The 23,740-nt window shown below is 33.5% G+C and overlaps 6 protein-coding genes across 10 annotated transcripts; 5 read left to right on the top strand and 1 right to left on the bottom strand.

The window, feature by feature from the left end:
• The first annotated feature begins 137 nt into the window (after positions 1-137).
• On the top strand, positions 138-2,795 carry LOC110624570. 2 transcript variants are annotated; one of them, XM_021769769.2, is made up of 4 exons: positions 138-298; positions 406-501; positions 930-1,094; positions 2,342-2,795. In XM_021769769.2, the coding sequence occupies exons 1-4, from the start codon at positions 269-271 to the stop codon at positions 2,633-2,635; spliced, it is 585 nt and encodes a 194-aa protein (XP_021625461.1). In that variant the 5' UTR covers positions 138-268; the 3' UTR covers positions 2,636-2,795. The 2 variants fall into 2 exon arrangements, with proteins under 2 accessions (XP_021625461.1, XP_021625459.1); XM_021769767.2 differs by having other exon boundaries at positions 139-298; positions 2,327-2,795.
• Positions 2,730-3,598, top strand: LOC122724868. The gene is made up of 3 exons (XM_043960784.1): positions 2,730-2,856; positions 2,968-3,046; positions 3,117-3,598. The coding sequence occupies exons 1-3, from the start codon at positions 2,839-2,841 to the stop codon at positions 3,398-3,400; spliced, it is 381 nt and encodes a 126-aa protein (XP_043816719.1). The 5' UTR covers positions 2,730-2,838; the 3' UTR covers positions 3,401-3,598.
• A 1,488-nt stretch (positions 3,599-5,086) lies between these two features.
• LOC110624598 lies at positions 5,087-8,744 on the top strand. 2 transcript variants are annotated; one of them, XM_021769805.2, is made up of 5 exons: positions 5,087-5,503; positions 5,716-5,808; positions 5,886-5,984; positions 7,789-7,993; positions 8,313-8,744. In XM_021769805.2, exons 2-5 carry the CDS (start codon positions 5,722-5,724, stop codon positions 8,579-8,581), a joined length of 660 nt encoding a protein of 219 aa, XP_021625497.1. In that variant the 5' UTR covers positions 5,087-5,503; positions 5,716-5,721; the 3' UTR covers positions 8,582-8,744. The 2 variants fall into 2 exon arrangements, with proteins under 2 accessions (XP_021625497.1, XP_021625496.1); XM_021769804.2 differs by having other exon boundaries at positions 5,087-5,508.
• Positions 8,745-10,884: 2,140 nt separating this feature from the next.
• On the top strand, positions 10,885-14,837 carry LOC110625355. Its single transcript, XM_021770977.2, has 7 exons — positions 10,885-11,127; positions 11,206-11,243; positions 11,423-11,524; positions 11,602-11,703; positions 12,617-12,806; positions 12,888-13,070; positions 13,393-14,837. Exons 2-7 carry the CDS (start codon positions 11,217-11,219, stop codon positions 14,307-14,309), a joined length of 1,521 nt encoding a protein of 506 aa, XP_021626669.2. The 5' UTR covers positions 10,885-11,127; positions 11,206-11,216; the 3' UTR covers positions 14,310-14,837.
• Positions 14,838-16,793: 1,956 nt separating this feature from the next.
• On the bottom strand, positions 16,794-23,487 carry LOC110624134 (pleckstrin homology domain-containing protein 1). Of its 3 annotated transcripts, none has more exons than XM_043961307.1 (2): positions 22,897-23,487; positions 16,794-16,812 (listed from the first exon to the last, which is right to left on the bottom strand). In XM_043961307.1, the coding sequence occupies exon 1, from the start codon at positions 23,344-23,346 to the stop codon at positions 22,903-22,905; it is 444 nt and encodes a 147-aa protein (XP_043817242.1). In that variant the 5' UTR covers positions 23,347-23,487; the 3' UTR covers positions 16,794-16,812; positions 22,897-22,902. The 3 variants fall into 3 exon arrangements, with proteins under 3 accessions (XP_043817242.1, XP_021624931.1, XP_043817241.1); XM_021769239.2 differs by lacking the exon at positions 16,794-16,812 and adding an exon at positions 21,576-21,774 and having other exon boundaries at positions 22,897-23,486; XM_043961306.1 differs by lacking the exon at positions 16,794-16,812 and adding an exon at positions 21,862-22,077 and having other exon boundaries at positions 22,897-23,486.
• On the top strand, positions 16,879-21,227 carry LOC110624710 (probable LRR receptor-like serine/threonine-protein kinase At3g47570). The gene is made up of 2 exons (XM_021769973.2): positions 16,879-20,415; positions 20,521-21,227. The coding sequence occupies exons 1-2, from the start codon at positions 17,733-17,735 to the stop codon at positions 20,889-20,891; spliced, it is 3,054 nt and encodes a 1,017-aa protein (XP_021625665.1). The 5' UTR covers positions 16,879-17,732; the 3' UTR covers positions 20,892-21,227.
• Positions 23,488-23,740: the final 253 nt, after the last annotated feature.

Genomic DNA, 23,740 nt, shown 5'->3' with positions numbered 1-23,740 from the left:
ATAAATTAAAAACAAAAAAATTAGCGTTGCTACATGTCACGCCGTGAAATATGGCATGACACTATAGCAAAGGCTAAAATTCTGTAGAAATTTAATGCAGTATTTGAGGGCCAAAATAAAATTTAGCGCAGTCGTTGGAGATGGACTTATTGGTCGCTGTGTACAACTGGGTCCAATGCTAGCAGACGTTAGCCCGCGTAAGTTCCCAAAGCAAAACCCACTGAGATTCCCAATATGCTGACAAACGACTAAGTTCAAACGAATAGACATGCCTCCGCTCAGAAGACGAGCTCAAAAGGTCTCTCCAGCGTTTTTCTTTTGAGAAATGGTTGCCCTTTTCGTGCATTTTCCTCGTTTTTCACTATGTTCTCGTTCGATTCTTGGAAAATTTTTTAAATTTTACAGGTGGGTCTGAAGCGTATTGATGCTGCACTTGACGCCCTTCGCTCAATGGGCTTCCTTGAAGCTTTGGTTCGCAGAACCGTCAGAAATCTCCTGAAGGTCATCCCTTTATATAGAGATGCATTTACGAGAAAATTTTTATAGATTTTGTTTGGTTGCTGAGGAAATATTGGTTATGCAAATGTGACTTTCCCAACAAGGAAAAAGAAGTGCAGTTTTCTTCGTCTGGGAATTATTTAATGTGCTTGTGTAGATCTGTTCTTTACTCTCTGTTTGGTTACTGAGAAAATAAGGGAAATAAAATTATTTTATCTCATTATATCTGTTTGGTTACTTTCCTTCTGCCGCTTCTCCCCCCCCCCCCCCTCCCCACCCCACACACGCACCAACAATTTTCCCATAATAATGGTGAATTTATCGTTGCTTAAGCTGAAGGGTATGTTTAATTTACGTTTTTACTGACCTTCTCTGCAATCAGGCAGAGAAGTGAAGAGGGCATTTTTGAGGACATCTTGTGTTTGTTTCAGGTTTATGGTGGTGATGAAGGTTGGAGTTTTATTGAAGAGAATTCTTACGGGCTTCTCATTGATTCCATCCTTGAGGAGCAAGAGAAATCTGAGAGGGAAAATTATGAACCGAAGCTATTGGAAAACAGTGATCCTCCATTGTTGATTGAGAATGGAGTATCAAAGGTAAATGTTTTACCCCTTTCTGTGTTTTCTCAATATCTACACCTATTTGTGTTTGAACTAGCTGATTATAAAATAGAAAGATTTATTATTTAGTCTCTATTATTGCCATTATTAATAAATTCATTAAAAGGTCTTTTTTTTTTCACCGATTATAATGTATTCCTTCCGTCCATTCCATTTTCCAATAGATCTGCCTTTAATATTTTAAAATGCCCATTTGAACCTTTCTTCTCCTGGCTCTCTCCAAATTGTATTGCTATATCATCATGAACACTATTTGACAAAATCATAAAACTAAGATTTCCTAGTTTCTGAAGTATCAAACAAACTAAAATCATCCAAAGTGAAAATTTACAACATATTCAGCAAGTAGCTCATCACATTGTTAATACAAGTGTTATGAAACTTAAAAAATAAAAACCTAATTAAACCACAAAATTCTAAATAACCCTTCTATCATATTTTAGATCATTAATGATGTTTCATCCGCAACATTTCCTCTCTTTCTCTACCAAAAAGGCCAAAAAAAAAGGTAAATGAAAAATGCAGCAGCTCTATTAGGCATTTCATCGAACACTTACTGTGCGCTTTTATCATGAGCACACCAATTGAAGTTTTGAACAAAAAAATATCTAAATGGGTTTATCAGCAAGAATCCAAGAAACAAAAAAGCAAAAAAAACAGAGTTGAGGTCATGGATTGCCAAAATTCAGTAGTTCCTTTTCATCCTTTGACTTATCATCTAAAATGGAAAATAATTCATTTGAGCTGCGATTTTGAGTATTATTATGAATTCTCATTGGACAAATGATGAAGAAATTTTTAACCTTTTTGTTTTAGAACAAGGGATGGTGAGGTATGAAGAATTGAAATATACCTTTTGATTTTGCTTATTGGAGAGAATGATGGAGTTCCAAACTAAAAAGATAGAGCTTTTGAAGCATATTGATTAAACTTATTAGAGAAATTGTTGCTGAATTTAGAGGAAATTGATGCTCTCGAGGAAAGACAAAGAGATAAACATGAAGGTTGTTAAAGAGAAAATATCAAAAGATATGTTTGGTTAGAAAGAAAATATGGAAAAGTTGCTTCTTTTACTCCTCATGGGGTTAGTTTTGGAATTTTTTAAAATATAAGAATGAATAATAGCATTATCTAGAAATTAAATTATAAATCTCCCAATAAAATATTGTGGTGATGCAAATTGCATTATTGTTCGATGCTTCTTGAAGGATGACATTGTTCAGGACAATGCTGAAGAACAAGTGAACTCCTTTCATGGTCAGTCCAAGCGAGTTCTGTCACCAAACATTGAATCCTCAGCACCAAAAACAGTTGCTGTGCAAGTTTCAGAACCAGTGGAAGCTGTTTCATGCACTAATGGCGAAACCTGCGATGCCAAGCTTGGAAGAGCGTCACCTACTTCTCAGATCTCAGCAGGAATGTGCCCCTCACAGTTGTTATCTCTGCCACAAGTTGAATCTCTTCCTGCCCAAAGGAGTAAACCTTGCTACGGCTGGCTTAGTGATGATGAGGAATGAGGCAGAGCAAATGGACCGAATGCCAGTCTCTTCTTCTTCACCATTTCAAATTCTTTTGGCAAATTGGATTGAAGATTTCAGCATTACAAGAAACTAAATTTTGTATAAAATTCTCTTATGTAAATGTTTTTGTTATTCAATATGACTTCCTTTTGTTTTATTTCCTCTAAAACAGGACGTTTTAATAATCAGGATCTAAGTCAATGGTCAGTATATATCCGGTCAGTATATTTTTTGTTTAGCTTATGGGTGCACATTCCGTAGTGCACTGAGATGTATCGTATAATTACCCAACTACTGATTAAACCTACTAACGTATGAATTCCATGCAGATTAGGAATCCTCTCCTTATCTGGTTTGGATTTATTTTAGGGTGGCAACCTCTATGTATACATGAAGTTTGTTGTAGTGGTAAGAACTCAATCCGAAAGTAATATATAGCTACTTGTTTCCTTTCTCTTAAATTGATCAACCATGGCAGAAGCAACAGTGGTAACTACAGAAATGTCATGTACCTCCACCACTTCCATCGTCTCTGTGAAGCTGGAATACTCCTGCAGCAAGAATACCACCACCATCAACACGAAAGCTCGAGATTGGACGCCCATGGATGATGATATTGAGATTTATCTTAGTGAGTTTCTAGACAAATACCCAACACCCAGAAAAGAAGTTGATGCCTTCATTCACAAGATCCTTCATGACTCAACTCCAAGAAAGAGCAGGCTGCCTGTATTCTCTGAGATTTGCGTAGAGAATATGTAGTTTATTAATATTAGTCTGTTCAGAAGAAATTTTTTGTAGATTTTGTTTGGTCTCTGAGGAAATATTGGTCGTGAAAGAAGTGTAGCTTTCTTCGTCTGGGAATTATATAATGTGCTTACAATCGTGCTTGTGTCGATCTGTTCTTTACTCTCTGTTTGGTTATTGAGAAAATATGCGGAAATAAAATTATTTTATCTCTTATTGTCCTTTTATTATCTGAGAAAATGTATTTTAAAGATGAATATCTGTATACCTTCTGTTTGTCTGCTGAGAAAACTGCATTAAAGGAAAGAGAACCCTTTTTCCCTTTCTGTGTTTTCTCGATATTCCATCACCAAACGTTGAATCTCAGCAGGAGTGATTCTCTGCCACAAATTGAATCTCTTCCATCTCCTCACCGAACACTGAATCTTTTTATTATTTCTAATTAATTATTAAGAATGATAAAAATACATAAAATTAATTTATTAATCTTTTACTTTTACTTTTCTTTTCCTTTTTATAAATTAAATATTAAAAATAAACAAAATAAATATAAATATTAAAATTTTATTGAATTTAAATTGATTTACCAATTAAAAAAGCAGAATTTTAGTATTTTATGAAAATTTAAAATTTTTTAATTAAATGACTCCCAACCAAACAGATTTATGATAATGCTTCCTTAATTTTAGAAATAACAAATAAAGTGAAAAAAAAAAATTAGAATAATAGTTGAAATAGAATGAAGGAGAGATTATTAAATCTATTCACATTTTCTAGTTGATTTGTCAATATAACTTCATTTACAACGATTTCGTTATATAAAAAAAATAAATAAAAATTTTTTAATTCAAAAAGTTAAATTAATTCACTTAAAATAAAAATTATTTAAATTAATTTTTTATAAAATTATTAATTATGAAATTTTTTTAATTGCAAAACAAAATAATAAAATATTCACTTGAAATTATAGCTCTATCGAATATATACTCTATTCGTTCTATATATAATTTGGTTCATTTTAACTTTTTATATATATTGAAAATATATATTTTTATTAATTTTTTAATAATAATTATTTATTTTTTAATGATATTTATATTAAAAATATTAAATTTTATTAAATATTAAAAAATATTTTGAAAGAGTAAAATAAAATAGAGTTGAAAGTTTAACAATAATTTTTTTTAAAAAAGAAAAATTAATAAAATTATTGGATAGGAAAAGTTTTTTTTTTTTTTGAAAGTTATTCAATTTGTGTGCAGAAGACAATTTTTTTATTTTCAAATTAAATAAATGAAAAAATACTAACAACAGCTACCTTACTAAATAATTATTTAATATTTTTTATTTTATTAACTGAAAAATATATTACTTTTTTGTTTTATAAATTTTATTTATTTTTTATAATTATTTTAAAATTATTATTAGCTTATCTTTTATACATTATAGTAATATATAATTTAATTACTATAATTTTATTTTATTTTATTTTTAAGAAATTTTTTAAAATATTTTTAATATCGAATAAAATTTATTTTTTTAATATAAACATAATTTAGAATTGATAAAAATATATTTTTTAAATAAATATAAAAAATAAAATAAATAAAAATTATAAAATGGAGAATAATTAAAGAAAAAAAATTAATATAATAAATATGAACAATAATAGACGACAGCTTAGAAAGGGCCGATAGTTCCCTAAATGGATTCTTCGATTGCGAAGCTAGCAGCAAATGCTTGTTATTTTACAAGCTAAATGAATCGACTCTTGTACAGTGATAAATACGGTGGGCTGCTGAGTTATGATACTTAACTACAACACAGTGGAATTGGTAACCATTTGCAATGATCTTCTGGTTTCGCAATGGGGACCTTGTGCTTTTAGTCGATACTAAATTGGGAAAGGTGTCAAAGAAACTTGCAATGCAATCAATAAAACCTTCCCAAATTGGAATGGAAAAAGAAGAACAAATTATTGTGCCTTCAGTCTTGATTTCAGTTCATATGTAGTTTCTCTTGCTTTTGGCTCCATTGATCATTTCTCCGTCTCCTCATTTGCCGTTGTTAATTTTGTTCTTTCAGTATTTGACAGAATGGCTCCACGAGGACGTCCCGGTAAGGTACAGAACTTTCTCTGGCTTCCCACTGTTTTCCTTCCTTTTTTTCCATATGGGTCATTTCCATTTTCATGATCGCGTAACCATTGTTCAAATTAGACTCTTTACTTCAGTTCTCTTGACGATTTTTTTCATAATTATGTGGCTTTCTTTCGTTTTCCCTCTCTTTCTTACTTTCTTTCTTTTTGGGTTACTTTTTGGTCACCCAAGGGTCAGATGCGTATGGATGCAGCTATTGATGCAATGCAGAGCTATGGGTTTCGCAGGGAACTGATTGTCACTACTGTGAAAGAGCTTTTGAATGTGGGTTTGTTTTGTTTTTGGAAGGAAATAGGTTCTTGGGTTTTCAAAAATTAATTTTGGGTTTTGTTCTGTTTCAGGTTTATGGTATGGATGGATGGCCATTTATTGAAGAGGCTTCATACAGAGTCCTGCTTGACAATATGCTTGAAAAAGTTGAGGAAGAGGAGAAGAAAAAGGTAAAACTTTTATTTGATTGTTTCTATATCCCATCTATAATTGATTTCCTTATGTTCCTTTTGGGTGGTTTTGTAATGTGATAGACCTAATATTTTAAGAAAATTTTGGTGATTTCCTTGTAAGCAAATAAGCAATTCCCATTCCTTTTTGGTGAATGTACAGTGTTATGCCAAAATGACATTATGTGCATAGGAGGCTACTATCATTAAGTTGGAGAATGTGGATTTATAGCGTATCACAAGCCTGAGCAGATAAACAAATCCAAGACCAGAAGGAGCTGGTCCTTTGAATTTAAGTCAATATTGGAATTGATATGCTGTAGTATCAGTTAGGATCTGTCAATTGTTCGAGTTCTTAAATTCTTGGTGAAAAACAGCTAATCATGTTATCTATGAACTATAGTTTCGTATGAGGCGTTGCTGCCCTGTGCTTTCCTACCAAGCTTCCTGTTGGGGGTAGGTTGGGTTGGGTTATGGGGAGGTGGGGGATTGTGCAAATGGGTTCTGGGGCTTGCTGGATACCTGTTGAATGCATTTCAAGAAATCTTCAAGAGCAAGTCCAGTAGCAAGTTATGTTTTTGAAGGACTCTTTCAACTTCTTTATTCACTTTTCTGTAAAAATTCCACAGAGCATTGTGTGTGCTGAAAAACAAGTTAGCTTAAAAACTGGTGAGTTGTTCCTTGATTTCATGGGGAAGGGTAGTACAAGTCTATGCTAATAGTTAATATACATGGTAACGAAGATAATAGTCTGATGCATGATATGGTTACTGGTAGGCGGTGGATTTCTCCAAAATGACACTTATAATTTTGATTATCTGAATTAGCAAAAGCTAGAGAGTAGTAGCTTGAGTCTTCGATATTAATTGGGGTCTTCTTCCTTGCCTATAGTTATTGGGAGAGTGAACATTTTTGACAATGTCTTTGGAGTTTGAAACCTATCTGGTTGTATGATATAGTTTAGCAAGCTTACTCTTACTCTTTGAATTTCTGTCTTTTGAATATAATTGAAACGCTGTGCAATGTGTGATTTAAGTGTCTCTTTTAAGCGTTGGAACTCACCGACACCAGAATGTTTCAGTGTTTACCTAATTGTGGATTTGGAACCTAGTGTCACCATATAGTATGTCTGAAATATTTGGCTTCTGGGCTCAATAATAGCCATCAATCATGTTGAAATGTTCTGGCTTTAGTGTGCAATTAATTAATACTCGGACAACTCTGAAAATACATGTTTCAATAAAGTAATCAACATTTTTGTGTTTCTTTTCATTCACAAAATCTTCTCCAAATGCTGTTGAACTTATTCCTGTTTTATGAGACCACTAGGACATTACTTTCTCAAAATGCTTTCCTACAGTCAACATTTTCTTTTGTTTCTTTCTTTTTTAATATATATATATATGTGTGTGTATGTATTTGCCAACATCTTCTCTAGTTTGAACTTATATGATAACTAATATGGTCTGTTGAAAATTTTAGCGGCAGGTGATTTGTGTTTTGAAAAATGATATTTGCTAAGCTCTGAAATTGCCAGTTGCTGTATTATTATCAAGGTGCTTTATGCTAATAGAAGTGGTAGTACTCTTCTGTTATCTTTTTTAATGCCATACAAGTCTTGACTTTATTAATATGATTGCGTTGAGTTGGTTTATAATTTGGCAGTATGAGATCAGTAGTACAGATGCAGCCATCAATATCGCTGTAATTTTTTCAAACCATGAATTTCTAAATGACAATTGATTGAGATGTTGACTGTCTTTCTTGTTTTCCTCTTTCTTTCTTTGCTCTCTCCCCTACAAAGGGTGATTCCCTGCCAAGCAGCAATGGCGGAGATGGAAGCAATGCCAAAGCATCATGTGCTGGGCCATCAAGCGAGGTTCTTTTACCTACCTGCTCTAGTGAGGAGGCTATTGCCTTTCATTTGCAGGCTAATGCAGATCTGGGTATGGCATCAGAGAAAAATAATAACAAGACTCCATTCACCGCATTGCAGGCTGATACATCTGGTAATTGACTCCCATTCTTTTCTTAATGCTTAGCATGTCATTTGCAAGTGTTGCCTACTAACTTAGCCATATGGTTCTAGATATCTTGTTTGTTTTACTGGATTTTATTTAAATTTAGCTAGTCCCATGAATGTTTTGAAGCTGGTGCATTGTGGACAACTTCTGGAATAATGTCTTTAGATTTCTTACTCAATTGAGCAACATTCAGGAATGAAGTGCCTCTTATTCTGGCAGTTGACAAGAATAAAGCTGAACTTCATCCGAATTTTACGTTTTTTTTTTTCTTTTCTTTTTTTTGAGTTCAGCTTTTGTTTTGCAGAATACAAGGACATCAACATAGACCAATGCTACAGGGAGAAGACAATAAGCAATTCCAGGGAAAGAAATATTGGCTCCCCAGAAGTAGTGGAAGCTCTTCCAATTCGGTGGCGTAGACCTTACCATGGATGGATTAGTAGTGATGATGATGAGGAACTTGTGGAACTAACACCAGCACCATTAGATGAGACATTTGCAAAGATATTAAATTCTACAGATGTTTCCAGGAAGGGCAAGAGAAGATGGGATGCCAGGCGTCAAGACATATAAACTTATGTAGAACTATCGCCTTGATCGCAAGAGAAGGTTAAAGTTAACCATGATGATGTAGTGGTTTTAGAATTGTTGATGTATCTCTTACACTATATTAGAACCACTCATATTGCCATATAATTTTTTCGTGCCTCAGATTATGACCAACTTTTTTCTTATCTTCTACCTCTTCATTTCTTTACGTTCAATTTTTCTTTTTTTTTTTTTTTTTTTACTAATAATTCATTAAGTTTAATTACTGCATGTTACAAAATATTTAACTTTTTATTGTAACTTTCAACTTCATTTTTATAACAAAGGAAATATTTATAAAGATTTTCTTAAAAATTTTGTGTATCTAATGAAAAACTAGGCATTGTAAGAGATGGATATTTTATTTGGCTTCATAAATTAACTGAATAATAAACTCAATGTTATTATTTCAAAATTATTGAATTATTATATATTGTCTAAAAACTAACAAAAAAAAAACTTAAGTTATTTATGGTCCTACGCCCATCTTTATATTTTAATTATATTTTTTAATTTTAATTTAATTGATCCAACTTTTAAGTTTTGGTGTAATTTTAATTAATTTGTAAATTTTTAAATTTGATAATTTATAAGGTAATTTAATAATTTAACTGATGTATTATATATTATTATTATTTTTTTTATATAAACTAATACTAAATAATTGAAAAAAATTCAATATTTATATTATTTTATATTTTAATTTAAACATTTAAATTTTAAATATACTTTATATTTTTATAATTTTAGTTAATTTTTAAAAATTAAAATATAAGAATTCAAATGGAATATGAAAGATAATATTTTATTATTTTTTAAATATAAACTAATTTCATATGTGAAAATAATAATAACTTATACTTAATTATATATTTAATTTTAAGCAGTAAAAATATTTTATTTTCTATTAATAATTATAAAAGTTTTATAATAAATATATTATTTTTATTATCTCGTATATACTCCTATTTTAAATTAAATAATAAATTTATTATAAAATATTTATAGTTATTACTTAAAATAAAATTTAAAATTGTGAATTACGTATTTATCAATTAAATGACTTACTTTTAATTTTAATTTTAAAATTAACTAAAATTATATTAAAATATAAATATTGAACTAATTTACCTAAAATTTAGATATTTAAATTAAAATATAAAATGACACTAACGATAAATTTTTTTAATTAATTAATTAATTAAAAAAATAATAATAATACACATGCTATTAAATTTAAAAATTTATATATTAATTAAAATTACACTAAAATATAAAAATTAAATTAATTAAATTAAAATAAAAAAAAAAGTAAATTAAAATATAAATACATATAAATATTGAAATTTTTTAGTCAATTCACCTTTATCTAAAATGTATATCTATTGATACTTTTCCATTTTCAAGTATTTATTTCCATGACACCAGTGTAAGTAAGATCGCAAATTTCCATTAATTAAGCACTCTTCTTTTTCACCAATTTTTTCTTTTTTTTTTTTAATAAATTGTATATTAATGTTTTTTACTTGATTTTATCATTATGAAAAGAATGAAGATAAGAGAAAATATCAAATTTATTAAATTAATATTTTTATTTATTTTCTTAAAAATTAAAAATCACAATATAATTCAAGAAATTAATAGTGCAAACTAAGGCGTCGTTTTTTATTCAGTTAGTGCTTAGAAAATTATGTAAAAAAATAAATTCATGATAAAATGAAATTTAAGCCAATTCTAATGATTTTTTTTGTACATATGGAGTTATTCTTTAAATTCCCACATATTTAATAAAATAGGAGAGAAATATTTTTTAATAAAATTATTATTTAATTTTTATGTTATAAAAAAATAATTAGTTGATTCTTTTATTTTAAAAAATATATTAAAATATTAACAATATTCTAAAAATCTACTAATTAATTTTTTCGTTAATTTTAATCGTTAAATATTATAAAAAAAATCTAAAATATCTTAATACGAATGAATTAATTAATAAATTTTAATTTTTGAGGTGATATTTAATTTTTTTTCTGAAATTAAGTTTTTTTATTGAATTTAAATATTAATGGAATTATATATATATATATATATATATATATATATATATATATATATATATATATATATATATATATATTTGAAATATTTTTATAAGCATTATTAATTTTAATTTTAATTTTAATGACATTTTATTTAATAATAATGTTATTATTTTATTTTTGAATATTATAAACCAGTATTTCATAGATAGATTTTAAGTTGCTGAATTTGTGCATGGGAGGCCCTCCCCCTCTCTTTATATACATTACATGGATATGAATATGGATGATGTCCTTCCATTATGAAGGTAGCAATCTGAGTAGCAAACTACTGTGATCTTTTGCTACGTTCTTCTGGTTTCCCAGTGTGGAGCTTGTGCTTTTAGTCGATAATAAATAGGGGAAGGTGTCGAAGAAACTTGCAAGGCAATCAGTCAAACCTTCCCAAATTGGAAGGGAAAACAAGAACAAATTCTTGTAGTTTCAATCATTGTAAGTTTTCTTGCTTGATCTTCTTTTCTTTATCTCCTCATTTTGCTATTCTCAATGCTTTCTTTATTGTTCTTTCAGTATTTGACAAAATGACTCCACGAAGACGTACCGAAAAGGTACAGAACTTTCTCTAGCTTTCCTACTGTTTTACTTCTTTTTTTATTTTTCCCTTTTCGTATGGGTCATTTTCATTCTCATGATCACGTACACCATTGTTCAAATTATCGCCTGACGATCTCTTTTTTCCCTTTTCTTTCTTTCTTTCTTTCTTTGTTTCTTTTTGGGTTACTTTTAGTCAAACGAGGGTCAGACACGTATGGATGCAGCTATTGATGCAATGCGAAGTTATGGGTTTCGCAAGGAAGTGACTGTCACTGCGGTGGAAGAGCTTTTGAATGTGGGTTTATTTTGTTTTTGGAAAGAAACAGATTCTTGGGTTTTCAAAATTTAATTTTGGGTTTTGTTCTATTTCAGGTTTATGGTGGTGATGAGGGATGGCCATTTATTGAAGAGACTTCATATAGCACCCTGGTTGACAGAATTCTTGAAAATTTCGGGGAAGAGGCGGAGGAAAAGGTAAAACTTTTATTTGAATTTTCTTTTATTATATTTTATATTCCATATATAATCTGTTAAGAAAATTTGCAAAAGGAATGCAACTATTATGGTCATATCTTGCAAATAAATGAGCAATTTCCACTTTGGAATCTGTCAATTGATTGAGTTCTTGAACTATAGTTATGTAGGAGACGCTTGATGCTCTGTGCCTTTTGGGCCATGGGGAGGTGGGTGAGCTTGTGAAATGGGTATTCTAGGGGATTGCTGTATGCTCTGTTGAATTCATTTCAAGAAATCTTCAAGAGTAAGTCCAAATAGCAAGTTATGTTTTTGAAGGACTCCTTCAACTTCTGTATTCAATTTTCTGAAAACATTCTACCGAGCTTTTTGTGTGCTAGCCAAAAGAATTAGCTTAAAAACAGGTGATTTGTTTCTTGATTTCATGGGGAACAGAGTAATATAAGTCTATGCTAACAGTTAACATACATTGGAATGAAGACAAGAGTCTGAAGCATGATATGGCGGTGGCTTTTCCAAAATGAACCAGTGTAATTTTCATTAGCTGAACAAGCTCGAGTATTTGATATTTATTGGTGTTTTCTTCCTTGCCTATAGATGTTGGGAGTGCAAAGATTCTTGACAATATGTCTATGGAGTTTGAAACCTATCTGGTTCTATGAGATAGTTTAGCAAAAGCTTACTCTTACTCTTTGAATTTCTATCTTCTGAATACAATTGAAAAGGCTGTGTAATGTGTGACTTGATATGATTGCATTGAGTTGTTTATAATTTGGCAGTATGAGATTAGTAGTACACATATAGCAGTCAAATCATATTTTCTCACTCTGGCAAATTGATTGAGGTGTCGAACTGTCGATAATCATTCTTGCTTTCCTCTTTCTTTCATCTTATATTCTCTTTCCTTAAAAAGGATGATTCCTTACCAAGTGATGGTGGCGATGGAAACAATGCTGAAGTATCAAGCGAGGCTCTTTTACCTACATGCCCCGATGAGGAGTCTATAGACTTTTATTTGCCGTCTAACACAGATCTAGGTATAGCATCAGAGACTTATAATAATGTGGCTCCAGCATCCACTGCATTACAGGCTGATACAATTGGTAATGAACTTCCAATCCTTTTCTTAAAGATTAGCATGTGATTTGCAAGTGTTTCCCTGTAACTTAGCCATATGGTTCTAGGCGGAGACGGAAACAATGCTGAAGTATCATGTGCAGGGCCATCAAGCGAGGCTCTTTTACCTATGTTCTTCAATGAGGAGGCTATGGCATTTCATTTGCAGTCTAACCTAAATCTGGGTATAGGATCAGAGACTTATAACACTCCGTCTTTATCATCCAATGCATTACAGGCTGATACATCTGGTAATGGACTTCCCATCCTTTTCTTAAAGCATAGCATGTGATTTGCAAGTGTTGCCAAATAAATTAGCCATATGGTTCTAGCCTCCTTTATCTTGTTTGTTTCATTGTATGTTATTTTTGTAATTTAGCTAGTCCCATGAATGTTTTGAAGCTGGTGGATTGTGGACAGCTTCTGAAACTATGTCTAGTTTCTTACCAAATACAGCAACATTCAAGAATGAACTGCCTCCTATTCTGGCAGTTGACAAGAATAAATCTGAACTTCTTCAAAATAATACTCTGAATTTTCCTCCCTTTCCTTAGCTTAGCTATCCTTTTGCAGAATATAATGCATGTTTACCAGGACCTGAAGGAGAAGGAACTAGTGGCAAGGGCATCAACTTAGACCAAGGCTCCAAGGGGACGCAAGTCATGAGCAGTTTCTGGCAAACAAATATTCGCCCCCCAGGAGCAGTGGAAGCTCTTCCAAGCCGAATTCGTAATCCCTGGCAAACAAATTTTCGCTCCCCAAGAGTAGTGGAAGCTTTTCCAGGGCAAAATCGTCATCCCTGGCAAACAAATATTCGCTCCCCAGTGGTAGTAGAAGCTCTTCCAAGCCGAAATCGTAATCATCCCTGGGAAACAAATATTCGCTCCCCAGTGGTAGTAGAAGCTCTTCCAAGCCGAAATCGTAATCATCCCTGGGAAACAAATATTCGCTCCCCAGTGGTAGTAGAAGCTCTTCCAAGCCGAAATCGTAATCATCCCTGGGAAACAAATATTCGCTCCCCAGTGGTAGTAGAAGCTCTTACAAGCCGAAATCGTAATCATCCCTGGGAAACAAATATTCGCTCCCCAGTAGTAGTGGAAACTTTTCCAGGCGGAAATCGTAATCATCCCTGGCAAACAAATATTCGCTCCCCAGTAGTAGTGGAAGCTTTTCCAGGGCGAAATCATAATCCCAGGCAAACAAATATTCGCTCCGCAGTAGTGGAAGCTTTTCCAGGCCGAAATCATAATCCCTGGGAAACAAATATTCACTTCCCAGGAGTAGTGGAAGCTTTTCCAAGCCAAAATCATAATCCCTGGCAAACAAATATTCGCTTCCCAAGAACTGTGGGAGCTCTTCCAAGCCGAAGTCGTAGTCCCTTGCAAACAAATATTCACTCCGAAGGAGGAGTGGAAGCTCTTCCAAGCCGGAGTCACAGCCCTTTTTATGGATGGGTTAGTAGTGATGATGAGGAGGAACCGAACCATTAGATAGACATTTGCAAATATATTGAATGCAGCAGATGTTTCCAGGAATAGCTATGAGAAGATGGGACGCAAGGCCTGAAGATGTGGACCCTTGTATAGCTTTACCTTTATGATTGCAAGAGAGGTTATATCTAAACATGATGATCTAGTGATCAAACACTTAAACTAGTTTCTCCATATTGTTTCTGTAAATACTTTCGCATCCCTTAGGAAAAAATACACATGTAGGTGCATTCACATAAAGCAGAAATTATAACCAATGTGCCGTATGTAAAGACCAAGCGCGTGCTTATATTGATGGGGCATGATCAAGGATGAGGCTTTCTTGATGGAGCATATATTGAGCTTGATATGTAGGTTTAACATTTGGGATTCATATGTGAAATTGCTCAAACATAACTTCTGTATAATCATTTTCAAAACGATTCTATATAAGGAATTACTAATGCGAACTAAGGTTTTGTTTGTTTTACGATAATGCCTGGGAAATGGAATGATAGCGAGGATAGAGGAGAAGAGAGATTACAGATGGAATGATAGCGAGGATAGAGGAGAAGAGAGATCACAGAGAGGGAGAAAAAGGGATGAGAGAGAGGAGAAGTCTAGAAGGAGAGATGAGAAAAAAAAATGGTCTAATTTGGTATTTAATTTTACCAATGAAAAACTGAAATAATTTTGGATGGATTTAGTAAATTGCTAATATAATTAAATTTTAAAATTAATAATAGTACTTTTAGTAAAATAGTACTCTATTCAAATTGAAATAATTGACTTTATAAAGTTTCTCTGATCTCTTTGTGACTCAATATTTTTACATTTTCCTCTTTCTTAAACCTAATTTTTTCCCCCTTTTTCATAGAAGACGATTTGCGTTAATTGACTATCGACAAATAAAAAGATATTGTTGTCCCTATTAAGAATTTCAAAAATATTCCGATCATCACTTATGATTTCTGTATGATGGGAATATTTCTGACATACAATCTAATCAATTTTCAGAATATGCAGATCTCTTTGGCAAATTTATGGCGGCAATCGTCAGACAGTTATTGCATTGAAGGATTTGGTTACTAGTTACAAGTTAGACATTTTATTTTTTATGGAAATAAAAACTCTTAGTTCTCGTATAAAATTCTTTCGTAATTTTTTACATTTTGATGATTGCTTCTCAGTCAATAGATAAAGATTGGGAGGAAGTCTTTCGTTAATGTGGAAAAGTCATGAGTATGTTTCTGTAGTTGACTTTTTTTTAAATTTTATTGATTTGGTTGTTTCGGAAGATAATGTTCAATAGAGGTTTTTTAAATTTTTTTCTTTAAATCTAATTTTTTCTTTTCCCTTTTCCATAGAAAACGATCTGCGTCAATTGACTATCGACGAAGAAAAGATATTGTTGTCCCTATTAAGAGATAAGAGATATTCCAATCGTCACTTATGATTTTTGTATGGTGGGAATATTTCTTACATACAATCCAATTAATTTTCAGAATATGCAAATCTTTTTGGCAGATCGATAGCGGCAATCATCAGACAATTATTGCATTGAAGGATTTGATTCCTAGTTATAAGACGGACATTTTATTTTTTATGGAAACAAAAACTCTTAGTTCTCGTATAAAATATTTTCGTAATTTTTTACATTTTGATAGTTGTTTTTCAGTCAATAGACAAGGATTGGAATGAGATCTTTCGTTAATGTGGAAAAGTAATGAGTCTGTTTCTGTGGTTGGCTTTTTTTTTTCAAATTTTATTGATTTGGTTGTTTCAGAAGGTAATGTTCAATGGAGGTTTACTAATTATTATGGATTTTCGGAATCGCAACGACGACGTCAGTTTTGGAATCTTATTCGAGTTTTATCTCTATAAGCTCTCTTCTGTAGCTTTGTTCAGAAAACTTTAATGATTTATGCTCAAAAAATGAGAAAAAAGAGGAGTATTTTTATCAAATTATCTTATACAGGGGTTTAAAAACAGGCACGTGAAAAATATTTTTGTCAAATTATCTTATACAGGAGTTTGATTTTGAATGATCGTAAATTTTTATTAGACTCTAAAACTAGAACCGATATTTCTATTAGATGGGTTCGTCTAATACTACTCTATCTACTCATATTTTGACTAAAGAATTTATCAGGTATTTTGTTTATTGGACGAACTTTTTCAAGCAAAAAGAAAAAAACCAATCCAACTTAAATGAGATATAATGTCTTCCTTTTCTACTTTAGAACCCAATTCCCAATCCCACGCACACGCTGACGCCCTAGTCATATGCTCACACACGCTCCTTCGTCCTTCCTCCTTGATCTCCCTCTCCCTCTCCCTCTCCCTCCTTTCTCGATCTCTCAGATTCTTGCTGAACTATGCCGCGTTGCCGCCGGCCACCCTCCTTCCGCCTCGATCTCTCGATCTCTCTCTCCCTTCCTCGATCTCTCAATCTCCCTTGCCGTCGGCTGCCAAGACCCTTCCTACTGCTTGGTATCGACTATTACAACCCTTCATGCTTCCTCTGAAAAAATTTTAAAAAAAATTAAAATTATTAACATATCAAATCGAATAAAAGCAATTCGATTTTAAATTATGTTTCAATTTTACCAATCGAATTTTATTTTAAATTAAACTGAACATTTGCTCACCCTTAATCCCTCTGATTTAGAGAAAGAATTTTTTTTTTTTCGGTTTTTAGTTTAGCAAAGGCTGTTTTTCGATTTCTTGTGCTATCTCCTGCCCTTTCAAGCAGGGGATGGCCTTTTACTCCTCTCCCAATATGAGTTTTCCTCTCTTTGCACTTGAATTCTTAATGAAGGCAGAGTAGAATGAAAGATTGCGAAATTCAAATAAGAGTAAAACCTGCACAAGTCATCAATTTAGTCTACTGATTCTCATTTAATTAGAATAAACTCTTAACTTATTCTGCTTATAACTTGTATTAATTGTCCTAATTATTATTATTATTACACAACTTATTGTATAATTAATTGTAGTAATGTAATGTTGGTTGGTAAGCCGTAATTTAGTTTTTAGTAAGAAGTTTCTTTGTTTATAATACTTAGTGGACAATTTTGCCGATATAGCCAGTCACTTCTCCTACTAGCTGAGCATGTACCACTTGATCAGGATTGAAGTGGGCCTTTACTTTTTAAAAATTGCTCTTATTTTACTGCACAAACTCTTGGTCATTTTTTATATTTATCGTCAAAATCAGAAGCCAACCCTTGTATAATTAATTGATTCGGTTTCCCTGGATATGAACTATCAAATATAATACAAAACAAAAACCAAAAAAGAAAAGAAAGTGAAAGGTAAGAAAAACCAAGATGAAGTCGTGCAATGAAGGGGAGACAGGATAGGAGAGACATCATATATAGAAGAAGTTCTTAGCAAAATCTTAGCAAACCACCAAGAGCTTGAAAATTCTCTTCTGCAAAAATGAGAGTTGTTTGGATCTTCTTGCTTCATATCATTCTTCTGGGATATATTCATGCAAATTCTTTACTGGGATATGCCTTACAATTTCAGAACGAGACTGATAAATTGTCTTTGTTGGCTATCAAGGATGCAATAACTGTAGATCCTCATGGAATCTTCAGCTCATGGAACAATTCTCTTCATCATTGCCAGTGGAAAGGAATTTCTTGCAGCACAAGGCACCCTGGGAGAGTCACCATCCTAAACCTGAGCTCACAGGATTTGGCAGGTTTCCTGTCACCCCATATAGGGAATCTCAGCTTTCTCAGAAGTGTCTTCATCCAGAACAATAGCTTCCATGGAGAAATCCCACAACAGATTGGAAACTTGTTTCGATTACACATCCTGTACCTGAACAACAATTCCTTCCAAGGGGAGATTCCGAAAAATTTAACCAACTGTAAAGATCTCAGGGAAATCAAACTTATTGCTAACAATCTCACTGGGAAACTTCCAGTTGAGCTTAGATCTTTACAAAATCTAGCAGTTCTAGACCTCAGCCTTAACAATTTTCCAGGAAAAATCTCACCTGCCATAGGGAATTTCTCCTCTCTTACCTTTCTTGGTTTGCTAGAGGCTAGACTGGAAGGAATCATTCCTGAGGAGATCGGTAAATTGACAAGATTGCAGACTCTTCTAATTGGAGGTAACAATTTGACAGGCACTATTCCTTCAAGCTTCTTTAATCTATCAAGCCTTACCCATGTATCGCTGGCATTCAATAATCTAGAGGGAAGTCTTCCAGGAGACATTGGCGTCAGGTTTCCCAACATCAAGGGACTTGTGATCGGAGGAAACAGATTCACAGGTGCCATCCCTATTTCATTGTCAAATGCTTCACAGCTTGAAGTAATCTCTTTTCCTTTGAATAGATTTACTGGACCTGTACCTGAAGAACTAGGAAGCTTAGCAAATCTCTCATGGATTGGTTTAAATGACAACATGCTAGGAACCAGAACTGGGGATGATTTAAGTTTTATTTCTTATTTAACAAACTGCAGCAAATTACAGAAGCTGTTCTTAGGCAGAAATCTTCTCAAAGGACCATTGCCTAATTCAATTGCCAATCTTTCCTCACAAATTAGATTCTTATCAATAGGAAAGAATCAGATCTATGGAAATCTTCCTTCAGAGATAGGGAACCTTGTGAACTTGAATAGCCTGGATTTGCAGGACAATATGCTGCATGGTAGTATTCCTCCAACTATTGGCAATCTCCAACATCTGTTTCAACTGTATTTCCATGGAAACAAGTTTACAGGACAAATTCCATCTACACTTGGTAATCTTACATTTCTGTATGATCTCACTTTCGGGGAAAATAATCTTTTAGGAAACATACCTCCAAGTCTTGGGAACTGCAGGAATTTGTTGAACCTGTATCTTGCTTTGAATAAACTTGATGGTCACATTCCTGTATCAATGTTTGGCCTTTCTTCCATTTTGTTTATTGATCTTTCTTTCAATTCTTTTACTGGTTCCCTACCACCTGATGTTGGCAACTTGAAACAGCTTGAAAGTTTAGATGTCTCTCAAAATAAACTGTCAGGGAGCATTCCGAGCACGCTCGGCTCTTGTTTGAGCTTGATGAGTCTCCGAATGAATGGTAATTCTTTTCAAGGCACAATCCCTCAAACTCTAAGTGCTTTAAGAGGATTAAATGAGCTAGACATCTCATCTAATAACCTTTCTGGGATGCTACCAGAAGATCTAGGTGGACTTCCATTTTTGCAGATTTTGAATATTTCTTTCAACGATCTCGAAGGTGAAGTTCCAGAAACTGGAATTTTTAAAAACTCTAGTGCAATTTCTCTGGTTGGAAACAAAAAACTGTGTGGAGGAATCCCAGAATTGAAGTTTCCAGCTTGCACTTTCCTGCACCCTAATCAAAGAAGAATTTCTCGAGCTCTGAAGGTGATCGTTCCATCAATCGTTGTACCTATATGTTCAGCCGTGTTACTAGGTTTACTTATCCTTCGCTACAGGAAAAATAACTCGGTGGTAAATCCTTCTTCAGCATCAGTTGAAAATACATTGATAAGAATTTCTTACCAAGAACTTTTCCAAGCAACCGCTGGTTTCTCTGAGGCTAAATTGATAGGTTCAGGAAGCCATGGGACTGTGTACAAAGGAGTGCTTCACAAAACTCGATCTTTTATTGCAGTGAAAGTTTTTGATTTTCACTGCAGAGGAGCTTCAAAGAGCTTCACTTCTGAATGCAAAGCTCTGAGAAACGTCCGTCACCGTAATCTGATAAAAATACTAAGTGTATGCTCAACTGTGGATTATCAAGGTAATGACTTCAGAGCTATAATCTATGAGTTCATGCCTGGAGGAAGTTTAGAAAGCTGGTTACATCCACAAAAAGATGTAAATAAAGAAGATATATGCAGACGTCTTAATCTTGAGCAAAGATTAAATATCGCCATTGACATTGCTTCTGCGCTCGAGTATCTTCACTGTCATTGCCAACCATCAATAGTTCATTGTGATCTTAAACCCAGCAATGTACTTCTTGACAATGACATGGTTGCCCATGTGGGTGACTTTCTTGCTCAAGTTCTTTCCAGGACTTCTATTAATTTAAATGATGACAAGTCTAGCTCAGCCATCATAAAGGGGTCTATTGGATATGTTGCTCCAGGTAAAAGATCTTTTTTTTTCTCCTCCCTTTTGTCTTTTTGAATTTCCTTTAATAAGCATCCTGTGCCCTGGAAATTAGCTTGGTTTGTTCTGCATGTTTTTGCAGAGTATGGTATCGGCAACGGTGCAAACGTTCAAGGAGATGTTTACAGTTTTGGGATTCTTCTGCTAGAAATGTTTACAGCGAAGAGACCAACTGATAACAAGTTTCAGGCAGGCCTGAACCTTCACAATTTCACTAGAAAAGCACTTCCCAATAGAGTAATGGATATTGTGGATCAAAAATTGATATCTGATGAAGAAACAACAGGAGGGAAGATACAGGAGTTTATGGTATCTGTACTGAAAATTGGAATTTCATGCTCTGTGGAGACTCCAGGAGATCGCATGAAAATAAGAGATGCAGTAAGAGAACTGCAAAGGATAAAGGAAGCTTATGGGAGCTTATGGAACAGAACGCTACTTCCATACAAGTGAGAACTCGGGGAAGAACCATTTGAAATCCGAAGCTTTTAGTGTGTGAATGCTGCTCATATGTTTCTTTACTGCTACCTGAATTGTAACACGAATGCTGTTCTTATTCTAGCTGGAGAACTTTAACGCATTAAATAAATAGTTTTTTGTTGGTTTCGACAAAAATGCCCCCTAGTAAAAAAGCTATCTTTGCAAGGAATTGAATTTGCTTATTCAATTCCTTACAAACATCTAAAAACGTCTTATCTACTTGTTTTTCAGCTATGAGTTCTATAAATTTTGTTATTATAAAAGTCAGTCGCATGCCTAGTTTTAGATCATAAGCTTTAGAACTAGTGTGCGCTCATTAGTTTTCTACCATTATTCCTTGCGAGTTCGTTTGTATCCCTTGGGTTTATGAATGCAGTTCACAGGATGAGTAGTCATATGATTATGTTATGGATGATTATGATGGCCAAACTGAAGATGAAGATATGATGCTCAAGAACTTACATACATACATTTCATTTGTCCATCTTCATCCTCTCTTTTGTTCTTCATCATTTCAATGATATACCATGAGAATGCTTCTTCCATGTGGAGAAGTTTCTCTTTCCAGAATTGTGACATATGAAGATAAAGCTGTCAATCTTCCTTGATATCGTTCTTGAAAGAGAAGAAAAATTGCATTTTCAAGCAATAGTGGGATCTTCAAATACTAGTTGAATTGCATATGTTAGTCTTGCTTAATTCTTATTGGTTGCTTAAAGCGTACGAGTACCAAGTACAATTTGTTGCTTATGCTCCGAGTATCTTCACTGTCATTGGCAACCGCCAGTTGTTCATAGTGGTTTTCAAATTCAGATATGCGAGTAATCTTGGGCCACTTCAGTTCTTTCTATGGCTTCTGAAAATTTACAAAATTACCAATCTAGCTCAGTCTTTATAGAGAAAAAAAAGGCCGAATGTGATGTTCTAGGAAATATCACAGGTGCAGTGTGTCAATCCAAGGAGATGCATAAAGTTATGGGAAGCTTCCATTGGAAATTTTTAAGCAAAAACACCATTTTAAGGCATGTAACAGGAGGAGACCTGAACCTCCACAACTTAATTAAAAATGGCAATTGCCTGAAAGAGCTAGAGCCTAGAGAAAACACAGCAAAGAGAAAGCAACAATATCCATATCAAGAATTTGATGCTCCATGGACACCTGGAGACCAGTAGATAGAAATGAGAGATGTACATGGAATTACATTTGGCAAGGAAAGCACAAGAAATGAGCAAGACATCAGAAAAATGTAAAATTTATGAGGGAAATCATCAAAATTTGCAGACTGTTTGAATTTTCTATTATTTTATTTGATTCCCACTGAATCTCAAACTCAAGACTTTGCACCTGAGGCACTATCCCTTGTTTGGAATCCATAAATTTACCAAAAACTCAATTCAATTGTTTTCCTTTTTCTTTTTCTGGTAAATTCTTATGTTTGGCAAACGCAGTAAACGAAAGAATCCAATCATTTAACATAAAGAAAGCATTAATTAAAAAAAATATAGAAATCATATCAAAGAAAGTGTGATTGTGAGATTGAGTTCATTTCTTTTCTTGTAAATGGTCTACTCCAAGCGAAGCACGATACAGGCATCAGAGAAATGCTGCTCAATTTATGAGAGAAAAATCATCAAACTAATAGGCTTGGTTGCAATAATATTCCCTTTTTTTTTTAAATCAAAGACCAAGTGCTACCGAGATAAAGCTCATTGGTTGCTTCAATTATTTCTTATGCATCTGTAAACAATCATATGAAGCCATCCAACAAAAGAAAGAAGAATAAGAGCACTGGAAACTCAAAAATCAAAAAACCCAAGTGATTGCAAAGGATTATCCTTATATGCTAAAGAATCCACTGATCTTAACTCTTGAAAACCAAGAATTTACAACACAGACACAGAGTAATTACAAAAATTTCAGAAACAACACGTGTTATTAGATCAATTACAGATTTCATAGATCATATAAAAAGCTCACCTATCATCATCGCTTGTTATCATAATCGACGATCTCGGAATCAGTCACGGATCTAGAGTGCTGCACTATGGACCGTCCGATCGAGTTGATCCAGTCCTCCTTCTCCTTCTCCGAATCGGCGATGAAGTACATCGTTTCGGTTCTCGTCGAAAGCTCAAAGGCGTGCTGTTTGTTGAGCACGTCTTCAGCTCCCTTCACTGTAAGGCACGTGGCCACTGGGATGACGCCGCGTGGCTTCGACTCGCGAGTCACCGTCGAGTCCTTGAACCAGAAGAGCTTGCCTTGTTTGAGAACGAACCAGCGACGCCTCCAGGTTTTGATGTACTCCCCTTGCTTCATTAGCCAGCCAGTTCGCTCAGGGTTCGACCAGAACTCCACTCCGTCACAATCGGTTTGGGTCGTTTGGGTTTGGGTTAAGGCCGTGGTGGCGGCCCGCCACAGAGAAGCCATAGAGTGGTGGTGTGGTGGCGTCGAGGTACCAGAAGATAGAGTGTGTGGAATTGGCGGTGGATGCGAGGGAGGAGATTGCCTTTACAGAGCTTGTTGCTCTATAGGGCAGATAGAATTTAGCATTTTTATTGCTTTACCCATTTTAAACAATAATTTATAATTTATAATAAAAATAGTATATAATAATTAATGAAATATTTTTAAAAATAATGTCTTGAAAATTTTCGTAATAAAAATAATAAAAATTGTGCCTCAATGTTATTTTTATAAATTTCAAAAAATAATTTAAGTTATTAAATATACTATTAACTTAGGTACACGTGGACGGGCCCCTTAAGAATTTCTCTTCATTCACATGCAATTTGATATGCAGAACAGGCATTAACCATACTCT

This window comes from Manihot esculenta, chromosome 10, assembly GCF_001659605.2.
Source record: "Manihot esculenta cultivar AM560-2 chromosome 10, M.esculenta_v8, whole genome shotgun sequence".
NCBI lineage: Eukaryota > Viridiplantae > Streptophyta > Magnoliopsida > Malpighiales > Euphorbiaceae > Manihot > Manihot esculenta.
The sequence above is the reverse complement of the archived record's forward strand: the minus strand, read 5'-3'. Positions and strand labels throughout refer to the sequence as shown.